Raw genomic sequence first — 22775 nt, forward strand, 5'->3', positions numbered from 1 at the left:
TTAGTTACAATACTACCATACTACTACTATTACTAGTTTATTGAACGACAAAAAGTGCTCAAAAGATTTGGTTCTAGGACCTGATGCATTAAAAAACCTTTCGGTTATTAAGTCGTACAATAAACTTTCAAAATCACTTCATATATATTTGATGAAAATTATTAGGCTATATTGTTGTTTTTAAGTAAAAATAATAAGATTTCGTTTAGCTAATAAAGGGATGGGCCTGGGCGTTATGAAAGTTTATGATAAAAACTTAATGTATGGAAACTTTAACAGAAAAAACACAACAAATAAAATTAAACTAACTTAAACAAAAAATTATCGGTACATATACATAAAAAAGCACACAAAACTTACAAATTATATAGAGCACTTTGTTTTTTCTCTTCCAGTTCTTTGATAAGTGTGTTGTTTGATGTTTAAAAGTATTCATGTGCTCGTTTCTATTGTTGATAAATTTCCTTTTTTTCCTAAAAAAATTAGAGAAACCGCTCAGTTCCAACCCGCGCACAATTCCCACCCGAATTATTTCCAACCCTAATCAAATCCAACATGATCAAATCACACTTGAATCACATCCCACCGATCAATTCCTACCCGAATTATTTCCCAACCGAACCAAATCCAACACGATCAAAACACACGTCACTTTTACACAGCATCACTTTTGCACAGAGATTTATTGTTACATAGTGTCAGTTTTGCACATGTGTCACTTTTCCACGAGTTACCTGTTTTTTATGACTGTACTTTGCACAAAGCGTTCTGTTTGCATGGCATCAATTTTTAAGTGGTGCAAAATTTTGCGCCAGTTGTCACTTTTGAACGGCAGCCTTTTTTTTGATAAAACAAATTGACGAAAACTATTTTAATATATTTATAAAGAAATTAAAGTAAAATTGTATTCAATGTAAATTTTACCTGTTTAAACATTAGTTACGTATTAATGTAAAACTAAACTTAAATATAAATTAAAATAACTTTGATATAAAATTAAAATGAAGTTAAATACAACTAAAATGTAATTTAAAGCTTTTTTAAGTAGAGTAAAAATATAAGTTAAACTTAATACTATAAAAATACTTGCGATTTAGGAAAAAATAATTTATTTTAAGTTTATTTATTTTTGACTAACTTTTCTATTTTTACTTTAATATTCATTCTTTTGGTTTTACCAGGTCCAAATATCTACACTTAATTATACGCTGTTAAAGCAACAACTTTTTCAAAAGAGAGTCTGATAAAATTATAACTTTTGAAAACAAGTTAACTGCTGAGAATAAAAGCAATGTACTTTTTTTTATTTAACTTGGAATTTAATCTACAAAATTTGTATCATATTTTAAACTTATTTCGAAGTTAAGTTTTTAAGATTGCTACTTGCTAAATAAGTTTAAAAAAGAATATAAATAAGTTCAAATAGTTTTTCTCTAACATTTTTAATGTTTTTTTTAATATGTTTAAGTATGAATAAATTAAAAGTTACATCAACTTTCTTCTGAAAAAAAATTAAAAGACACACTAGAAAAAGAACAAGTACATACATTTTACAACAAATAACTTCTAAGTTGTACGATAGATTGAGCTTGTAAGACATAAAATTACTATATAAAAGTATATATAACAGTATTTACACACGAGTCTTGGTAAAAATTATTTTAAAAATTAGTAACTTATTTAATTTTTTGCTTAAAACAGCACTTACACACGGTAATTGGCAAATAATTATAAACTAAACATTTTTAAACTATTGTTTAAACTAAACTTTACTTTTATGTTAAAATACTAACATGCGCTAATAGTTTTAGATTAAGTCTAAAAAAATTGGAAAGTGCATTAACAAACGAGTTAGAGCAAATTTTTAAGCTGTAATGATAAATTTAAAAAAAATATAAATAAAGAGTACTAAAACTACTATACTGTTAAACTAGTTAAAAATAAGTAAAGCTACCAAACTGTTGTTTAACTTTACCGAAAAAAGTGTTCAATTAGAAGACTCTTAACATTTGTACAATTAAATTTAAAAAAATATAATTGAACATCTCATTGCCAAAAACCCTGGTTCGTGCGTGTTTTTTTGAATTTATCTATATTATGTTGTATTTTTAAATTTAAACCAAGTCCAAGTCATTGTTAAATTGATTTCTATTTAAAAGAGTAAAAAAAAATCAAACAAGAAAATGTTTTTTATTTTTTTATTTATTTTTTATTTTTGAAATATTTTACACAAAAATAAATTTTAATTAGCAAGAAACATTTTTTTAAGTTTAGTTTTAGGTTGAGTTTAGTTTTAATTTGCTGCATTTTATAGTAAATAAATTAAAGTTTTTGTATAATAGAAATTAGAATAAAGTTATAGGTTTATTTGATTATTTTGGGGTTTATGAAATTTAAACTCAAATTAGTTTAATTTATTTTAAATATATTTTTATATTGATAAAGTTTTAAATTGCGCAAAAATATCATCTGTGAAAAAGTGACGACTTGTTCAAAAGTGATGTCATGCAAAAGTGGATACTCGTCCAAAAGTGACGCTTCTTGTAAAAATGAAACCCGTATAAAAATGACGCTGCGCAAAAAAACTTTGCAAAAATGACGAACAACTTGGGTGGGAATTAAATCGAAGCTTTATTATTTTAGTTTATTTCAATTAGTATTTTGCTGTTTATTTAAATATAACTTGTAATTTAAATTAAGCCTTAGTAGTGTCTTTGTTTGTTTTAATTTTAAGAACATATATGTAATTGAGGGTCTCTTTGTGGGAATCGATCAGGTGGGATTTGATTCGGGTGGGAATTAATCGTGTTGGATTTGATTTAGGTGGGAATTAATCAGGTTGGATTTGATTTAGGTGGGGTTTGATCGAGTGGGAGTTGACCGGGTGGGAAATGTTAGTATAACAATAATTAGTGCCGCTACTATGCATAGCTTGCAAGTCTATCTGTTATGTTTGGTTTTCTAGTTTGCTTGAATATTTTCCTTAGAATATCATACTTTTGCTTCTTTCTTTTAAGTTGTTTTTTAAGATTTTAAGATTTTTTTACATAGATCAGTTGCGTCTTTTATTTTTGATGTTATTTTTTAATCTACAACATTCTTGAATGTTGTTTTGTGCACTGCTATTCTTTTTTTGATTTCTTTTCTGTTAGACCTATATAAACTTTGCTGTCATTGTCAGTCTCTGTTTTAGCTACATGTGTGATATTTTCTTTTCTACATTAATTAACTCTTAATGGATATTCGCGTTTTTTCTGCAGTTGCACTTTTTTGTACTACTTGTAGCTTTACTAGCTTGAATCCGGAGCATATCTAGTCTTTTCCAGTTGGGTTGCAAAATATTTTTTCAATAACAGAGTATTATGATTACTAGCTTTTATTTATATACTTTCAAAAATTAAAATACTGTTTATGACACCTCGGAAAATTTTCAATTTTAATATTTATAACATTTATATACATAGCTTTAATAATTTGCAACTAACTTCTTTGAATTTTTATTAATCCTTAAATTGTTCAAAGTAAAACAAATAATTTTTCTGAATAATTTTATTAGGTATTAAATAAAAAATTCATAAACGTATTTTAGTACTTAATGTTACAGTTTGAAGACAAACGGAATTACTATCTATAATTATAATAATTTTTGTGGTATATTATTTAAATTTAGCTTCATAGTGCTCGACTCTTTGAAATTAAGCAAAGCGAATTTATTTATATTTAAGAAATATATATGTAGCTCTAGAAAGATTTTAATTTGTATTGTTCATTAACTCAAAAAAGAAATTACCAAAACAATGTCTCACTCGTTTGAAATAAATCAAACGAGAACATCAATTGAGTATAAGATCTTGTTCAAATAGAATTAACCAGAGTGTGTTGTTTATTCACAAGAAAAAACAAATACTTGCATCTAAACCTAATTTTTTTTTTAAAGATATTTGAGTGGTTGATAAAAAGTAAAAAAAAAAACCACTGCTACGCTTAAAAAGTTGTAAAAAAAGTAACAGAAAATATTATACTTATTTTAGAATGTGAACGCAAAAACTAAAGATTTTACAAACCAACCCAAACTAGAAATCAACAAAAATGAAATATTTGTGGAACTCAATTAAAATTTTAAAACTTTTATTCGACTTTGTTCGACATTTGTTTTCTTTTTAATTATTCAGTGTTTGTCCATTTTAGTATGTATACAAAACTGTTTCAGCTTCTTTTAAGCTCAGTCTACACACCCTGGGTTGTTACCATCAGCTATAAGCTGTTCTTTTTTTTTTTTGATCACCTCCTAGTTTATTTGAAATAGCATGTTTTTTGCACTTTAAGCATCGAACGAGCTCAGTTGAGTTTTGATAATATTTAAAACTCGTTTTATTTTTATTCCACTACCATATCTGATTTAAGTACTTTTATTATTGACTGTCTCAACCTGAACGAAGAAGAGCACAGGACAGTGTGATATTGTCCTATGCTCAGAGTTAAGTGTAGCCTTGTAAACAGTATTTATTCAACGGCAGTTGTTATCAAAAAGTAGTTGCACCTAACAGCACAGTTGCACTGAATTTAATTTGCTTATATTTACTTAGGAGTTTTTTTTAGTTGCTCGCTTTAATAGCTTTCATCAAATTTGCTATGCATTAAAACTTGATTATCATATTATTTTATGTTGGTAACTTGTCTAATGAGCTGAGATTATCAAAATATATTTATTAAAAACTTAATAACTGTCCTCCAATTATTTTCATCGATTGCTGCAATATAATTGTATAGTGTACATCAAGTGTTTTAACATAGTTTACAAATTTTTAAAGAACATACGTGTAATACCTTAACTTGTTGAGAGTTGCCTTGACTTATAATTAAGTTTGGATACACTTTATAATAGAAAACAAACAAAAAACTAATTAATACTAAAAAAGACAATAAAAATAATTATCAACTTCACCATTGAATAAAGTTATTTTAGTTGATTTTTATTAGCGTTTTGTTGTTTATCTAAATATAACTTGTAATTTAAATTTAGCCTTAGTAGTTTCTTTGTTAGTTTTAATTATGTGAACTTATATGTAACTTAGGGTCTCTTTGTTTTCACTCATTGATTAAGTCTTGAACTATTGAAAACATATTTACACAGACTAGTAATTTGGTAAGAGCTATATGGCTTGACAACGACAGAATTTGCTGTCTGAAACAAGTATCAATAAAACATAGTTGTTATGAAAATTATTATTAGCATTAGATTTTAAATTGGAAAAAAAAACTTAAACTTGAAAGTTAAACTTTTCAAAGTTACAAACCATTTTTTTTTTAATATCCTCAAACTTGTAGTGAAATAAAAAAATATATAAGAAGTTAATTTAAGTAATCAACAATATAGTCTAAAATTAACCAATTTGTATTAATTTAAAGTGTTTTTAAAGCTATAACTTTATGCATTAATAGCATTGTATCAAAAGTTTATTGCATAACTATGATATAAGCACACTCAAATAAAATATTGAGTTTAAATCATATGTCAGGAAACGGTCTTTAGGAACGGAGTTTGAGGTAAACGAATAACTGAAAATTGCTGTCCTCTTGTTTAAGTTTAAATATTTTGTCTGAATGTAGCATTTCAATTATACGTCTCACTTTTATCAGTATTTCAGCTGCAAACTTCAATAACATTTAAATTAAATACAAACTGCGTAATTATTTTTTTACTTTATGGAGTCAACCCAACTTTTTGCTTTTGTTTTCTGTTTATTTTGCTAAGCTTTTGTTTATTTTGTTATTTTTTTCTTTGTGACTTTTTGCTCTTTCATTTGACCATGTTTGTTATTGAGTAGTTTTATATAAGACGAAACTTATATTTAAAGTTTCTAAGTTATTAACATAGGAGTTAAATATTTACGGCTATTAAAGCCCTGAAAAAGTATAAGTTAAATGTTTGGTAAAACTGTATTTGAGTACAACTTGTTTTTTATCTCATTACTGATTAAAGCAGGGGTCGGCAAACTGCGGCCCAAAGGTGGCCCTCAAGCCAAAATCTGCGGCCCGCGAGGTACTTTTTAGCTAAAAACATATGTTTTAAAAAACAAAAAATGTTTTGCAATAAAGATTTACAACTAGGCTTTTAGTTTAATAAGTACTCTTTTAAGATGCAATTTTACTGCTTATTTTTTTATATGAATGGTTTAAAATAGTATTTTTGTACTAATTATTATAAAAATTTTTAAATAACTGCGGCCCTCGAAGACATTTTTCTACATAATGGGCCCGCGAGTAGTTTTTTCTGAAAAAATTGGCCCGCGAGTTACAAAAGGCTATCGACCCTTGGATTAAAGCAATAGTCTTCACGGTGTGCACGTAACTAATAAAGGGGTGCAGGAAATTTATTTTGAAACTAACGCTTGAAACGAGGTTTGAAATGTAGAATAAAGGGAAGTCCTCAGCTTAGGGTGCACATATATTTTAAGGTCAGCTTGCACAGGTTTCAATTATCGTGAAAACCATTGATTTAAATTATATTTCAAATGTTTTAAGTTTATTGTCATTTATTATTTATTAAAATTAGTGCTTTTTAGAAGTATTTCTGTTCGAAGTTAAGGTGTTTTCATTTATTTGAAGATTGTTTTTTAAGTAGAAAGGTCAGGTTTTAAGTTTTTATGTCATAATGTTTTAAACTTTTGTTTAAAATAACAATCGGTCAAGTCCCAACAAAGTCCTGCTTTATAACTCACATATTAGAAAAAAATTGTTGTTTTTCTATATATTTGATGTATTTTAGGCTTTTTAGTTTTTATGATACTCAGATATTAAACTTATAAATTTGCTTTTAATTTAAAGTTTACTAAAACACTGGTAAATAGTATATGTTTATAATTTCGATTTTTTTTTCTTCAAAGTTTGACTACTTATTTATTTGTGTTTTTTATACTTTAATATACTAAAAGTAATATAATGGATGATGTTAGAATAGTCGCTTTTTCTGACACCCTTGTACTTAAAAAAACTTTTAAATATTATAAATAAGTAATGTAATGATTTAAATAATTATTTATTGTTGTTTTACAGTACTTAAAAAGCTTTGTAGACTATGAACAAAAAAGTATGTTTTTTAAAAGTAATTAGTTTATTTTGTGTTTTAACAACTATCATGCAAAATTGAAACTTTTTATTTACAGAATACGAAAACTGAAATATATTCTAATACCTTTAACATATATATTTTTGTTGTATAATGAATATATACCTTATACATTTTTCTTTAATTATTGGTAAAATGGTCTTACTTAACTATAGTTATTAACTCCAATATGAGTATAATAATTTTGATTTACCGTAAAACGTTATTGTGCTTAAAAGTAGATATTAATAAAAATCCCAATATAAAACTAAAATTACTTAACTTTTATTAAAGCTCAAAAATAACGTGTTAAAAATGTGCACTTTTATATACAAAATCATTTGGCAGAAACAAATTTGATCACAAACAGAAAACTAAACTTTAGAAACAATCGAATTCAGTGAAATGACACGACAAACAATAATCTTGATTTCAATGACACAATTGAGAGCTTTTGAGAAAGGCTGATAATGAGTTTATTGCACACAAAAAGTGGCGGATAAAGTTAATTTCAGTTTGATGTACATTAAGACCAATTGACAATGTTGTGTGATAGATTACTAAAAAAAACGTATGACTAAATTAATGCACCTAAAAATATTTAATAAATAATTTTGAAATCTATCTTTCAACACCCGAAAAACCTTCGTTTTCGACTCCTTTCAGGTTTTCATTTAAAGTTTTTGTGGGGTTTCTCAAAGTGGGTCGCGACCCAAGTTGAGACCTCTGTTGTGTTTTCTTCTTTTTGAAACTTCTTCTAAGGGACGAGTAAGCTTTTTTAAATGCTTTGTTTTCACTTGATGATCTGGTTACAATTATATAAAAGTTTTTGACGTATTGTAAAGTATTGTAATAATAAAGTTCATACTAAGATCCGTATAAGATACTTTAAAGCTAAAGAATTACATATTATTTCAACATAGTTAAAGTGTAGTGTAAACATTTCTTTTTTCATAATTTAAAAGTTGCATTTTTTATTCTTTTGTAGTAAACACCTCTCAATAACGATCAAAACTGATAAGCAGCAGATAAAAAGTTTTATATCCTGCTAAGTTTTTTATAAATTTTATAAAAAAATCTCAAAATGTTATCGTCTGATAACAGCATGATAGAGCAATTTTGTTAAAGAGAATTTTTAATACCTTATAAAAACCTACATTCTAGTGTATAACAAAAAAACATTATTCTAATTAAAGTTTGTAGTTTTTCTTAAACTAAAGATTTTTTAATCAACCATTGATTTTTACCTCAATTCACCAAATGCCATAGTGCCGTATTTTGCAGTTTCACTAGTATTTATTTTTCCGTCGTTCTGTATTTAATAAAAATTAATGTTTATTCAGAAAAGTTTTTATACTTACAAATCAGTATTGACATATTCTGTTTATATTTAGTTTACGAATGTTTTTATCTAGTAAACTTACAGGTTTACTTTCATACTTTTTCTTATATCAAAATTAAAATAGTTTTATTTTATTGATTATGAAATCCTATCACTTTTATAAATACTAGATACTAAATTCATGTTAGCTTAGTGAAAAAACATTTTAATTACTGAAGCCTTACTCTTTCTACTTTAAAATTATCTCACTTCAATGCATGCTTTTATTCTACAAGTTGTGAATAATTGCTTCTAAAATTCAAATCTTAAACTTCTTTTACTTTGTTAAAAATTACTACATAATAAAAATTACACCTTGGTTAGTTTTCATGCTTTTATTGAAGTAAAGTTTCGAAACTATCAAAAGTAATATACACCATTAAATCTGATAATAACAATTCACCATGTAAATAGTTTGCATAAATTTATTAAAAAAGTCAGTATTTAAATAAAGAATGTCAAGAAGCTTAAAATATAGCTGAAGAAAATTAAATTTGCTTAAGTAAATTTGAAGAAGGAATGGTCTTTTAAAAATCTGGGTATAAAATTGAAAAATTAGTGTAATATTATACTTAAGATTATTACAATCAAATAAATTAATATGAATCGAGCACTTCTTGAAATGATTTTGGAAAGTATTGCAATCGTAAGTAGATAAAACTTTGTTTTTTTTAAACTGTAAACAGAAAAATGAGAGTTTTTTAAACTGTAGACAGAAAAATGAGAGTTTTTTAAACTGTTTTTCATTTTAAATAACTCTATAGCGTTTAAGGTCAAAAATCAAACACAGCTTATAAAGCAAAGCAGCTAAAAGCTAACTAATCTTGTTAAAACAAGCGCTAAAATATTGTTAATATTTTTAACATATATTAATATTTTTCTTTAAATTTACTTTTCTTATTTAACATAATAAAATTCATTGTCAACTGATGTAAAAAATTTCGAAATGCTTCATAAAAAATGTAAAACGCAAAATAGATATAGAGTGCTTCATCAAATAAATATTAAAGCGTGTTACGCATGCACAATCAAATGTCAGATTCGGCATGAGTGATTTCTACTTGCTGATTGGCTACCTGTTGCTCCGACGCGCCGCCCAGCGGTTGGTTGTTCTGCTGGTCGTTGGTGAGGTTCATCAGGTCGATGAGGAAGTTGTTGGGGTGAAGCATGTGGGTCGAACCTTGTTTGTAGTGATTATTTTGTAAGTATATATAAATTTATACAAGTGGTTTTATTGTTAAGTAAAACTTTAAGTGTTATTCAAATCAAAACAAAACTTACATAAGTTTATTTGTCGTAAAAACAAATTATTATCAGAAACATAAAAATAAACAAGTTTCATTGTAAATCTAGACTAAAAGTGCTACTAAAAAATTAAATATTTAAACAAGTTTTTACAAGTTTGGTGATATAAGAAAACTATCTAATCTTTAACTTATGTAAACTAAAGTTTTTAAATGAATGTTATAAATTTGTTCTATAAAAAAAGTAATTGTACGATGGATATTATAAACAAAACAATTTTTATTTAATTTATATTTATTTTATAAAAAGATGCTATGCTTATAAGTACATAAAATGAATTTCTTTGTGCAAATAACGAAAACACTAAAAAAATACTCATTCTATTCTACTATAAAAAAACGGACAAATTAATTTTGAGAAAGTTATATTAATCAAAAAATTATAATGTAAAAAATTAAAAGACTAAAAGAGTATAACATGCCCACAAAAGAAATAATCATGCAAATTTACAAAAAATAATTTTAAATATAGTTTCCACATGTGTTTGAAAAATTCAAAGACGAAACTATTGCACAAGTAAAGTGACAACCTTTTATTTTATAAAAATACAACTGCTTTTTTTTTTGAAAGTTTAGCTTGTTTAAGTTGATTGATAATGAGAGATAATCTGATAATAGCACTTTAAATTTTTAATGAGCTAAAGTTTTGGAGATTCTATTAAATAAAAATAACACTTTTTTTTCACAAGTAAGGTATAATATTTATGAAAAAATTGTTAAAAAAAGATTTTATTCAAATTGGACTCGTTGGGTCAAGCGAGCGACGTCCTGAAGGAAGCTTTCAGGGTTGACGCTACCCGTGGAACCTGGTAGTCATGACAACAAATTTACAACAACAAAAACAAACCATTCACCGGGTCACCAGAAAATCCGAAGCGTAAAAAAATATTGTTGTTGAAAAGAACTAATTAAACTTTTTAAATATAATAATGTAAACTTAAAATATAATATTTTTTTAGCTAACATGGTCTGTTAAATCTTCAAATTAGAAGTTTTTATTTTTTTATTGAAATGTTATTTCTAGTTTGAGAACAATACAAGGATAATTGTGTTATTCGTGTACTGCTTTAAAAGTTTTGAAGATTTTTTCAAAGCTATTATAAAGCTTGTTTTTAATACAATCTAACTAAAGGTATGATTAAGTAAGAGCATCAAAAAATAGCTCCAAATGTTTAAAAACTCATTAAGAAAATAAAAATAATCACTAATATCAATGAATAAAAACTTAATTAAATATTGTTAAGTAATAATATTAGAGTAACTGATAAATAATAATAGTAGAGTATTAAAATTGTAAGCTTACAGTGTAAAATAAATTTGTCGAATATTAATAAATAAAAACAATTTTAAAAGCCCATAACATAAAAGAATAATGGTTTGTAATTACTTTAAGCTAGAAAAAAATTCAAATACTCAAAAAATTAAAATATTTTTAGAATCCGTTAAAAATCAATACCATCCACTAATTATAATGTAATTATAAAATCTTCTCAAGTATTAACATATAAAAATCATTTTAAAATACTTTTATTCGTAAAAAAAAAGCTAAAGTTTTTTATTATTCCTAGTAAAAAAAACAAAAATATATTTACCTCATGTTTGACAAAAATATGTTAATCTTGTTGGATAATTTTTTGTACTGAATAAAAACCGACCGAGCACAACTTCTAATATATTTTAAAGCCTTTTTTTCATAAGATAATTAAATTAAAGTTTCTGAAAACTATAATAATTAAAAAAACTTATTTAAAAGTATTCTAGATTTGATATTATCTAAACAAAATTTAATATTTTAATAGTATAGTATATATGGTATACTTTTTCATGAATAAAATATTTTTCAAAGTTTTACAACTTTGATAATAAAAAAACCCACCTAATAGAACCTCCCAGTTTTTCCCGGGTTTTCCCCTCATGCTATTGGTCACCTCGTACGCGCACCGCATCTCACTGCAGGTCATTCCCCCGATGACGAACACGAACAATCTGGGGCCCGACTTGTACTCCTGCGGCCCCTTCTTCTCGTGCCACTGGTACCGAGCGCTAAAAAAATAATAGGGTTGTTTTGTAGAATATAAGTCTTAGATACTCAGGTGAAAATAAAAACAACTCAAAAACTTGAGTTTTCCCGACTTGAACTGGTGAAAATATGACAAGTTACATTTTTGAACTCATACATTAAAACCAATTATAACGTTCTTATTTTAAAAAAATAATTGATTTTTGTATCAAAGCTTAATGTCGTTGGTTTTTTTTTTATCTGAAATTTTAGTATGGGTAAGAAAAACCTCATCATTCAAAAAAAAAATAATTAAACAATTAGAAATTTTTAATAAAATTTAGTAATTAGTAAAAACAGCATAATTTATGTTACAACTACAACTTTGAAATAATCAAAACTTTCAATCTTAAAACAATTAATTGTTTTTTTCTAAAACTTTATATACCCGTTATTTGTTTTAATGGGTAAATATAAATATGCAAGCTTTATTACCAAAACTTAATTGCAGAGAACATATTTTTTAAAACAAACCTTCTAGCATCTCATTTCATCAAAATTAATCAGACCTTTCAATACCATTACAAATTTTAAATTATAAACTCTTTTGCTTTCTTAAAGTTTGATTTATTTAATTTTTACAATCTATAACATTGTAGTGTTTATAAGAAGACCCTGATTATTTGTTAAGAAGTTACAGATCAAAACAACTATAATTTGTTCAATCAAGTTTTCCTTCTAAAAAAAAATCACCACAGACCTTCTTGCGCCAGTTTTTGTGGCGGTGTTTCCCCGACCGCTCAAGAAGGGGAACACCTTGTGGTCGAGTTTGTCCTCGCACGCCATCAGCATTACGTCCTTCAGCACCGGCGTCCACCTGGACAGCTGGTAAGTGACGTCATAATCGAGCCTGTTGAGCTTGTGGCCCGACCATTTCTTTTTCTGGCCCTGATATGGTTGATTAAAATAAACTAGTTGAATGGTTTTAAACACTATGATATTATACAAGAAAGTTGGTGTACTAATGTGGCCATTTAATCTTTAATCATTGAAAAACATGAAAAAGCCTGGAATTTTATTATTTAGGAAAAATTAACCTGGAAAAACCTAAAATTTTAACAATTCTCAAATAAGTAATTTTGAAAAGGTTGAAACAATTAATTATACATATAAGCAATTATATATTTTTCATAACTTCATTTACCATAAAACACATTTAAAGAAGTATTACAGTATCTTTTCAGTAATTTTATATTATTTGATACAATTTTTAACCTTATCTAAATACTTTACTATAAATATTATTTTAAAACCTGAAATAATCAGAAGATCTTAAAGATATTTTTTAAATTAGTGGTCACCTTTTATACTTATAAAAGTATATAGTGGTTTTTATTTTATGTTTATGTAATTTATATAAACAATCATTTTATTCAAAAACTAAATAAAGAAAAAAAATTTAAATACAAATGCACAGAACAACTGTTTTGTTAACTTAGTTATTATATCAAAAATATATTTTTCCTCATTAATAAAAGTATTACAACTGTTTATTAATTTTAAAAAATAATGCAACAAACCAAAACCTTCAATTTTAAGAGCAATTATTATATATATTTCAAATTTCGCTGCTGAAAGCTTTTGTGAAACACAACTTTGTTTACTCAAAACGGCACAAAAATCAATAAAATATTTGTGTAAGCTGTAAGTTTGCATTTAGCAATATTAACTGCACTACTTCGAAACGTAAAGTATTATGCTAACGTCAAAAATATTAAGGCTTATAAATAATTTTTCTAGCGTAAATATTTCAACCTAAAATAAGTAAAAATTTAAAACAGCTAATATAGTAACTATTTCTAGTATTCTAATTTACAAAATTTATAAACGCTTGATACGAGAGGTTTCTTTTATAAACAGTATACTAGGCTCACATCTTTTTGCAGAACATTAACTCCTAGCAAAGCAAGATTTCTGATACTGGCCTCATCACCCGGGGATATTCTTGCGTGTTGTATCAACTTTTCCAATGCACTTTCCTGTATACCTGTTTCATAAATAAATGATATAACAAAAATAAAATTTTGAGCATGCTGTTAAAACTCATAAACACTTATTTTTTAATTATCTGTCCTTAAAAACAATACTTATGTTTTATTGTTCATTTATGATAACTACTTTCCATCATTTTTGTTACTCGTATATCAAAATAAATATTTACTTTCTAATTATTTCACATTCAACAACAAACTATGCTCTGTTGTACTTTTTAACAGGTTTAACTAAACTAATTAAAATACTACTTACTTTCAAGTACAATAAACGTAATTTATTTTAAAACAATAATAACATTAATTTGTTTTCTCAAATAATGATTAGCTAAAGTTAGTAAATACTTTTCATACATAACAAGAATTCTCTTTTGAATAACATTCTAATTACGGCTAAATATCTCTAAGAGAATAAAACATTGTTATATATTACAACTTTTTGAAAAGCACTGTAAGCACCACTACAAGACAAAAAACGAGCTTCAGTTAATGCTGAGCTAATAACAAACTTAACTTTAAAATGCAAGTAAATGTTTTTTCTCCGTAAATGATTATTTTGAGCTTGGTATCTTTACCGAGGACCGCAGAAAATATTTTTTAATCGAATGAAACATTGTTTCACAAGTAAATTCGCCAAGCAATTTATTTACAAACGTAATCCCACCTCCCTTCAGCACGATGTAGAGCAGTATGATCCTGATCTTGTCGGACGCGTGGATGTCCTGGTCCAGCAGTATGTGCACCACGTTCTTCATCGGGTCTTTTATGGGGTTGCCTTCGGTGTCGTTGCCCATGGCCAGGTCCTGCTCCACCTTGCACAGCTTGTCCACCCGCTCCTGGTAGTGCTTCATGCAGTCCTCCGCCATGTGCAGGTGCGTCGAGTACTGGAAACATAAAAAATAATTATTTACCGTTATAAATACATACAAAAAATTTATGGGAAAAAATGGAACCATTGAAAAACGTGCAGCTAGTTTTCATGTATCAAAACAAAATAACTTTTTATAATTTTTAATGCGCAGGTGCGTCTGAAAAGTAAAGGAATTTTTAAACTTGTTTTTTTTTTTTATCTTAACTAAATAAACGAATGACTTAGATTTATTTTTCCAATATATATCACCAGTTTTCAGCAGGGAAAATACAGTTGAAACGAAACAATATAATACAAAACATAAAACAAGGCTAATGTAGTCAAATTATTTCCTTTTACATAACTTAGGTTTGTTTAAATGTTTAAAACTATTCAAATAGTATTTTTAATCCTACTTGCTGTAATACATAGATACAAAAACTTTGTTAGAAAAGTTTTGCGCTGTAAGCGTGACCTGGATCAATAAATGTTAACTTTTGTATAAAAATGTTTCAATTTGTAACAAGCCAAAAAAGGGAAGCTTTTGAGAGTTTTTAAGTTAAGATAAAACTTAATTTGGAAATACGTATTAATCAAAGAATACTGTTTGAAAAATAGTTTATTTTTTAGCAGTGTAAAACAGTTAACGTGTGAAGTTCTTGTAAAAATAAACATCAGTATGATGTTTCAAACTTTAATTCAACAAAAAAAACTTATAAATCTTATAAAGTAGATCTGGAAACGTTTGTATGACTTTTTTTTATGTACAGATAACTCTTTACAATGGAAAAAAGCCTTATTGTTTAAAAAGTTTTTTAACAAAAGCTACCATTGTAAAAAATAATACATTTGAGCCATTTGCAACTTGGATACCTAATACTAACGTTATATAAGTAAGTTTAATTTTATAAAACTTGAACTACTTTAATAGTACATATAACAAACTTTGCTGAGTTCCTTCTGGTACTGGGGCATTTTCTTCAGCATATTCGAAAGATCTCTCATGGTCGTCTTCTCGCTTCCTCCCATTCGTTTCTCCCGCGCAAAGTTCTTCAAATGAGTTGTCACTTTCCTTTACATTTTTTTAAATTGTTGTTATAAAACTCAATTAAACGTAAAATGTAATATAGTAATTTGAAAACCACGTTGAAAACAGCTACTACCAAATAAATATAACATTGTACCGCCTTAACAGTTATTGTAATTTTATCAGTTTAGTTTCATCAGTATGAATAATTATTATTTATAAAACTAAAAAAAAGTATATATATATACATAGCTGACAATAAAAAAAGAGTTGATGAAACTAATAAAAATAACTTACTATTAAAACGTTTAATAGATTTCAATTAACATGCGCTTTTCAATTAAATAAACTAGTTGTGGTAAAAAAAAACTTACACAAACATATTTTAACAACACAGTCAAATATAAACTGAGTGCAATACAAATATAATACAAGCAAATTTTATTACTAAAAAAAGCAATAATATAAAAACAATACAAACTGAGTAACAACAGCGATGTGCTCGTGTCTCAACGTGATCCAAAGGTCGTCATCCTCATCCAGAAGAACCTGCTTCGGCGGCATCCCTGACTGAGGTTGCTCGTACCTATGTCATTTGCGTTTATTGACACAAGTGACTTTATATACATGTATAACACAATGTAATAAAATACTTGAACTTAAAGTTTATGGCGTTACGTGTTAGAAAAGAAAGATAAACCTAAATCAAAAATGGTTTAAATTTATTAGTTTAATATAAATACTACTATGTATTTAAATAAGGACCACAATTTTGATATGTTCTTATAGACATACTAATTTTCTAAACTAAAAACAACACAGTATATCTAGTAGACATGTTTAACCATAATTCCCAATTTAAATCAAGAACGATGCAAACTTGTAAACGTCGTTTTCGATTTGAAGCAGGTCCTGAACCATGGCTTGGTAGGTGAGCTCGTGCAACAGCACCGACACCGGGTCGAACCCCCTGTCGACGATTATCATCTGCGACCTGGCCTTGTCCGGACCCTCGCCCATCGTCGGGTTGTCCGCCTGGAAGTTGATATTTTTTAATTTAAAACATTCAGTGGTGTACAGAGTAATCTGTACAAATAAGCTGTTATAATCACTTACAGGGTTTGCCAAAGTTTTTTTCAAAAAAAATTCCGGTTTAATTTTTTTTTCAATTCTAGGTTTTCAAAAATAGAAATTTTTTTGTACATTTAAAGTATAAAATTAAGTTTAAGGTAAAAAACTGTCTTAAACAGTCTAAAACAAATAAAAATATACTGTAATGTTACTTTAAATGTTTTTTATGAAAAAAAATTGTAAGTAATACACAAAAATATATATTGTATATGACTATTCAAAATATAGATTTAAGTGTTTGTTAACAAAAGATCCTAGTGAAACAAGTTCACTGGAATATAAATAAAAACTAATTGTACAGCAATCTTCCTTTATTGTAAAAACATATGTTTCTGTGTCTTAACGATCTAACACACTTCAACTGGGTTTTTAATGGAAAGAATAACTAATAATACTAGTAATAATAATAAAGTTGTTTAAAATTCAAAGCTTTTTAAAGTTAAAAAAAAAAACTTCTCAAATTCCAAGATTTTGGCAACCCTGTAAGTTATCAAAAAATATATAACTGTAACTAAATTCATGAATAAAAAAATGTATACCATATAGTAAATTTCATTAAACTAAAATTTTACAGAAAAATAAAAATAATTAGTTAATGGATAAAGTATTTCATTCATAAAACATTAAATGAAATGTTTCAAGAACTTATTTAGATACTTCTGAAACTTTAATATAATTTTAAGATAGTGTTTATTTATAAGTGTAAATTTCTAACAACTGAAAAAAAGGATAAAAAAGTTTCTGTTGTAGTATTTTATTATTATCTAATTTATAGGTCTTTTTTTTTTTAAATTCATGCAGTCAAAATTACTTATAATTTGCTGATTTTTAAAGTAAGCAAATAATTTAAGCATGTTATAAGACTAGTGTAGGGCTTAAAATTATTAATCAAAAAAGAACAATGCAAAATTACACAGCAAATACCTTGAAAGCATTGAGTTTGTTCTGTAAGATTTGTGCTAAGATTGTGGAATTTTCACCATCCCTGTAAATAAAATATTTTTTAAGTAAAACTTATTGTGTAATTAAATTAGAAAACTTTTTACAATTAATAAATTTCAAACTAAATTATATGCAGTACTTCTTATAAACAATTAGAAACATGTCAAGTTATTATAAGAATCACAAAAGTATACATTTAGAAAACTACTTACAAAACTTGTGCTTTAACAAAACTTGCTTATTTTACTGAACAAAAAAACTTTTTGTTGGTATCATTATCAATTTTTACACCGATATTTTTTCTTTTAAAATATTGCTTAATATATTTCATTTAAAATGCTATAACTTATTAATTTTCAAGCAATGTTTATTTCAATCAACAAAAAAAACTTACTGTCGGTATCTGATAGCTGGGTATTCCCCCAAAGTAGCGCAAACGGTGCTCAACTGTTCGGCGATTCTTTCCAACACCTTCTCCCGCTTGTTGATGTGCTGCGGGCTGTAGATGGCCTCGAACGAGTCCTGGCAGTCCAGCGAGAACACCTGGTAGTTGGATTCAGTCAGTTACAAGACTTATAGTTTGTTTTTTGCAAGTCATTTAATAATACAGAAATTTAATTGTATGTACTTTAGAGGTTTAATATGAAACAAAAGTGTCACTAGTTTCTTTTTTATTGAAACTTAGTTGATAAACTTTTCGAAGCGCCTGTAAAATAATTAAAAACTAGTAAGCTAAAGAAAAAGACAATTGTACTTGTTATCATAAGGAACATTTATTTTTATGAAAATAAAACAATGAAAATAATTTCATGAATATGATTGAAAACCTGCGCTGATAAAAACTTTTAATATAATGTGCTTTTAATGAATTTTTAAACTAAGCAACATTTAATAACATCTAAATAACTAAAAACAGAATTAAATTTCAAAATAAAAAGTTTAAATCTATTACCAAAGCAGGCTATATCAATAAATATAATACCAACAAACTAATAGATATGTTAGTGATCTGCACGTTACTAGTAAAATCATTAAACATTTTTGAATTTTTAATGTTACTGAATAATTTGTTCATATTTTGATTGAAAATGTTGAAAATTATAACTCTTAAATATTTTTTGTACGACAGTATTATTGTATATTAAATATTTATCCTGATATTTGTTTGGTTAAAATTTCCAAATCCTTTAGATGCTTTGCCTCGAGCTAATTTTAGAAATTGCTTTTATATAATTTAACTAAAAGGAATTTTACCGAAACTTTTATGAATTTTCACACAACCAAAAACATGGCATGGTAAAACTATCTTAATTAGTTATTAGATTTAAACTTTTTACTTGAAAATATTTAGACAAATTATTTAAAAATTTTTGATATACTTTTAGATACAGATTTATGTATTTTTTTTACCGATTATTAAAATAAAAAGTTGCATTTTGTCATTAATAATGATAAAATAAACAGTCCACAATCTTAAAAATCAAATAACAATAAAAACGGATTAAAGGAAAAATATTTAAAATAAATTTGTTTAAAAATATTCTAATTAAACATTTTAAGAAAAACTCGAAAATATCAAGTTTAATAAAAACACAATAAGAGTTTAAGAGATACGAAAATTTTAAACTATGAAAGAAACTATATAATATTTCATAGTAAATTATTTAACTTTTACAGTCTCAAACTCTCTCAAAAATATATGAATAATTTATTATGTATTTTTATAAGCATAACGTAAAAAACTTCATTCTTTAAAAATCCATAACAATTAACCAAGTGAACGAATGGTAATTATTATTACTTTTAATTTTATTTAATTTAACTGATTTTGAATAGTTTTTCTTATAAAATAAATTTGTTTCAATACTATGACAATATTTTCAAACTAACAGAGACTTATATTACAGTAGTGATAAGTTCCAAACTAAAAAACTTATATAAAGTCTAAAAAATGCACACTAAGTATGAAAATCTACTTTTCTGAAAATTTTAAGCAATAAATTTCATACATTTTGCTATTTTTAAATTTACATTTTATAAACAGTTAAAGAACAGAATAAAATTTGTTCAAATTATTCAAAAAAGTGTAAAAACTTTTTATTTAAAAAAACATAAATTATTCATAGACAATCTTAAAACTTAAGTTTCTAATTGATTGTTGTAATAAAGAACTTCGTAGCAACGTACTTGTGACTCATAAGGCAGAAATGCAATGTTTACTTCCTTGAGTGTTTTTATGTATTTTGTCACAGAGTTTTGACCAATCATTTTGAAGAGGTGATCTGGACAACCTGAAAAACAAAAACTTGTTTGTATAGCTCAAGGAAAATTAAACTAACATTTTTGTAATAACAAAATAAATTCTAGGCATACCATCTTAAGTTATGGTAAAAGTATTATTAAAAATAAGCTATTACATAGTTTGTTTTTTCAAACTAAGCAAAAGTGTTGAAGTTTGAATAAGTATAAACTACATTTAGCCCTTTATTAACTTTATTCAAAGAAAAATTAATTAAAAAACATTAATGATTAGATTAAAACATTAATTAAATAAAACAGTTAGTTTTAGTAAATTTATGAGAACTTTTTAATTACCAAAAAATAGAAAAACCTTGAATGCAAAAAGCTTACTTTTTTAAAGCTCAACAATAACTTTATCATTCTATTTTTATGTAAAAAAATATTTTTTTAGATATACACTCACCATTAAGTATCAATTCTAAAAAAAACAACAAAACATTATTTCGAATTTAAATATGCACTCATTTGCTAATGCTGTCTATTATAACCAGTAATTGAAACTAACATGTATATAATACAGTACACTACCGCTTAAGTACGCAAATTGAACCCGACCAAAAAGTGCGTACTTAGCACGGGTAGTGCGTACTTTTGACGACATAGTATATTATGAAATTTAGTTGTTTGTTTTCTTTCTTACAACTAGCCACCAAATAATTAAGCCAAACAAACAAGTCTTTTTATTTTAAATAACATTTGATACATAACTCTAATTTGTAAATTTTTTTTATAAATTTTAAAATGGTTTATTTTTTCTATAAAAAGTTTCTACATAATTAATACATACATTTAATATAGAAAGTCAATGTCAGTCAATGATTTAAAAAAAATCTTAAGCTACATTTTGTTTTGTTAGAGGAAAAGTACCAAACTACATTGTGTTTACCAAACATTTTCAAAACATCGATGTATGTACATTTAAATTAATTTATGACTTAACTATTTTGTATTTGTAGGTTTTTTTTAACTTTGTCATCTATATTTATTTATTTTATAGCATTACAGCTCAAATATCATTATTCTTTTTACTTTTCTGCAACCACTACATAAGTATTTAGTTTATTAACATTTAATAACAGGACTGTCACAATCTCAGGTTACTTTAGACTACTCAGGATTACTCACCCTAGTTTAAAAGTTGTGAAAGTCTCAGGCTAACTCAGCAGGTTGGCCATTCTACCTGGAAACATAAAATAATCTGGAAAAACTTGATGATTGAAAATTTAGGCAAAAAAACTGGAATTTCTTAAAAGTTCTAGTATAACATCCTTTACTTTGTCTTTCTGGATAAGTGCGTACTTAAGGCGTGATGCGTACCAAAAAAAGTGCGTACTTAAGCGGTAGTATACTGTACTTGTATAACACTTACTATCAGTGAAGTATATGTGAACGTATTTGTACTTTCTGTCCTTGTTAAAGTCGTCAATAACTCTAGTAATGGAGTCCTTTGTGGGAGTAATGAAATAAATTACTTCAAAAGTTGGCATGGGTTGGCGATTCTTTGATAAATCTTCAACCACTGAAATTAAAAATGTTTTTATAAAAAAGTAATGGTTATAAGGACTTATATTGAAAAAAAGGAAGAAAAAAGTTTTAAAAAAATTACAACCATTATCACTTATGTTGTTATTAGTTTAAAATGCAAGTTGGTTAAAAACTGAATTAAAAAATAACTGAATCTTAAACCATTGAACAGTTTTAATTAAACATTTTAATTTTTAGTTTAATAAACTTATTTTGGTAGTACTTATGAGTTAAGTATTTGTAGTATAATCAAAATTTAGTATATTATATCCGAAATTCCCATAATAACTTATAACTTAGATGTCTACAATGTTTGTATCTTTAATCAACACAAAGTCAAATGGTGAGTTAAGTCTACTTATAATCTTTAACAGTTTTTAAAACTAAACAATTCAGTCATATGCATAGATATTTTAAAATAGTTACAAAGAGCAATCTTACAAGTAATTCCTTCATCTATAACATCCTTCATTTTGCAACAAGCTGACATAATTCTTACACTCAGTTTATCAAGAACCAATATCTGTTACAAGTTTAAATGTGACTTTTCAAGTACTTATATTTTGTTTTTGAACAAATAACTTCCTTTGGTATTTCAACTTGTTTGTAAACTAAAACATCAAATGGTAGTATAAAAAGAAAACAGTTTTTAGTTAAAAGTTTGACATAAATTCAATTGCTTGTAAATGTAATAAAAAATTGACAATTTAAAACATTTACCTTCCATTTAGAATTAGACACTTGCTTGTTTTGAAGAATTATATCTTCCATAATCCCTGCAATAAAATTGAATAAAAATATGTAAAAATGATATGTTTTAATTATAAAACTTACTTTCTCCAATCCTTGCTTTCAATGTCATTTTTATGTCCTTTTTTAAAAATATCTGCAGAAATAATTTATCTAAGTTTAAAGCAACATGTTCTACGCAAATTAAAAGTATACTATTTAATATAGATACATTTTATTTATAAAACTTCTTTTTAAAATTTTACATAAATTTTAATTTTGATTTAATAATTTAATAAAACTATAAACTTTTAATAAAACCTAACATTAGACTAAAATAATACTTAAATAAAAATCAATTTTAAAATTAGTTTACAAATACTCTCTTTGTCAAAATAAAAATATAGAAATCTTAAAATTCCTTTTAT

The 22775-nt window shown here is 25.9% G+C and overlaps 1 protein-coding gene across 1 annotated transcript; it reads right to left on the minus strand.

Annotated features, from left to right (window-relative positions):
- Window positions 1-7272: 7272 nt before the first annotated feature.
- On the minus strand, window positions 7273-22500 carry LOC145849959 (syntaxin-binding protein 1-like). The gene is made up of 17 exons (XM_082955087.1): window positions 22453-22500; window positions 22339-22394; window positions 22060-22141; window positions 21464-21613; window positions 19981-20084; window positions 18188-18336; window positions 17776-17836; window positions 16601-16755; window positions 16202-16306; window positions 15639-15765; window positions 14508-14727; window positions 13727-13839; window positions 12553-12740; window positions 11670-11836; window positions 9566-9669; window positions 8356-8420; window positions 7273-7913 (listed from the first exon to the last, which is right to left on the minus strand). Exons 1-17 carry the CDS (start codon window positions 22478-22480, stop codon window positions 7730-7732), a joined length of 2058 nt encoding a protein of 685 aa, XP_082811213.1. The 5' UTR covers window positions 22481-22500; the 3' UTR covers window positions 7273-7729.
- Window positions 22501-22775: the final 275 nt, after the last annotated feature.

The sequence above is a fragment of the Thalia democratica genome, chromosome 2 (assembly GCF_965202585.1).
Source record: "Thalia democratica chromosome 2, ktThaDemo2.hap1.1, whole genome shotgun sequence".
In the NCBI taxonomy this organism is placed as follows: Eukaryota; Metazoa; Chordata; class Thaliacea; order Salpida; family Salpidae; genus Thalia; species Thalia democratica.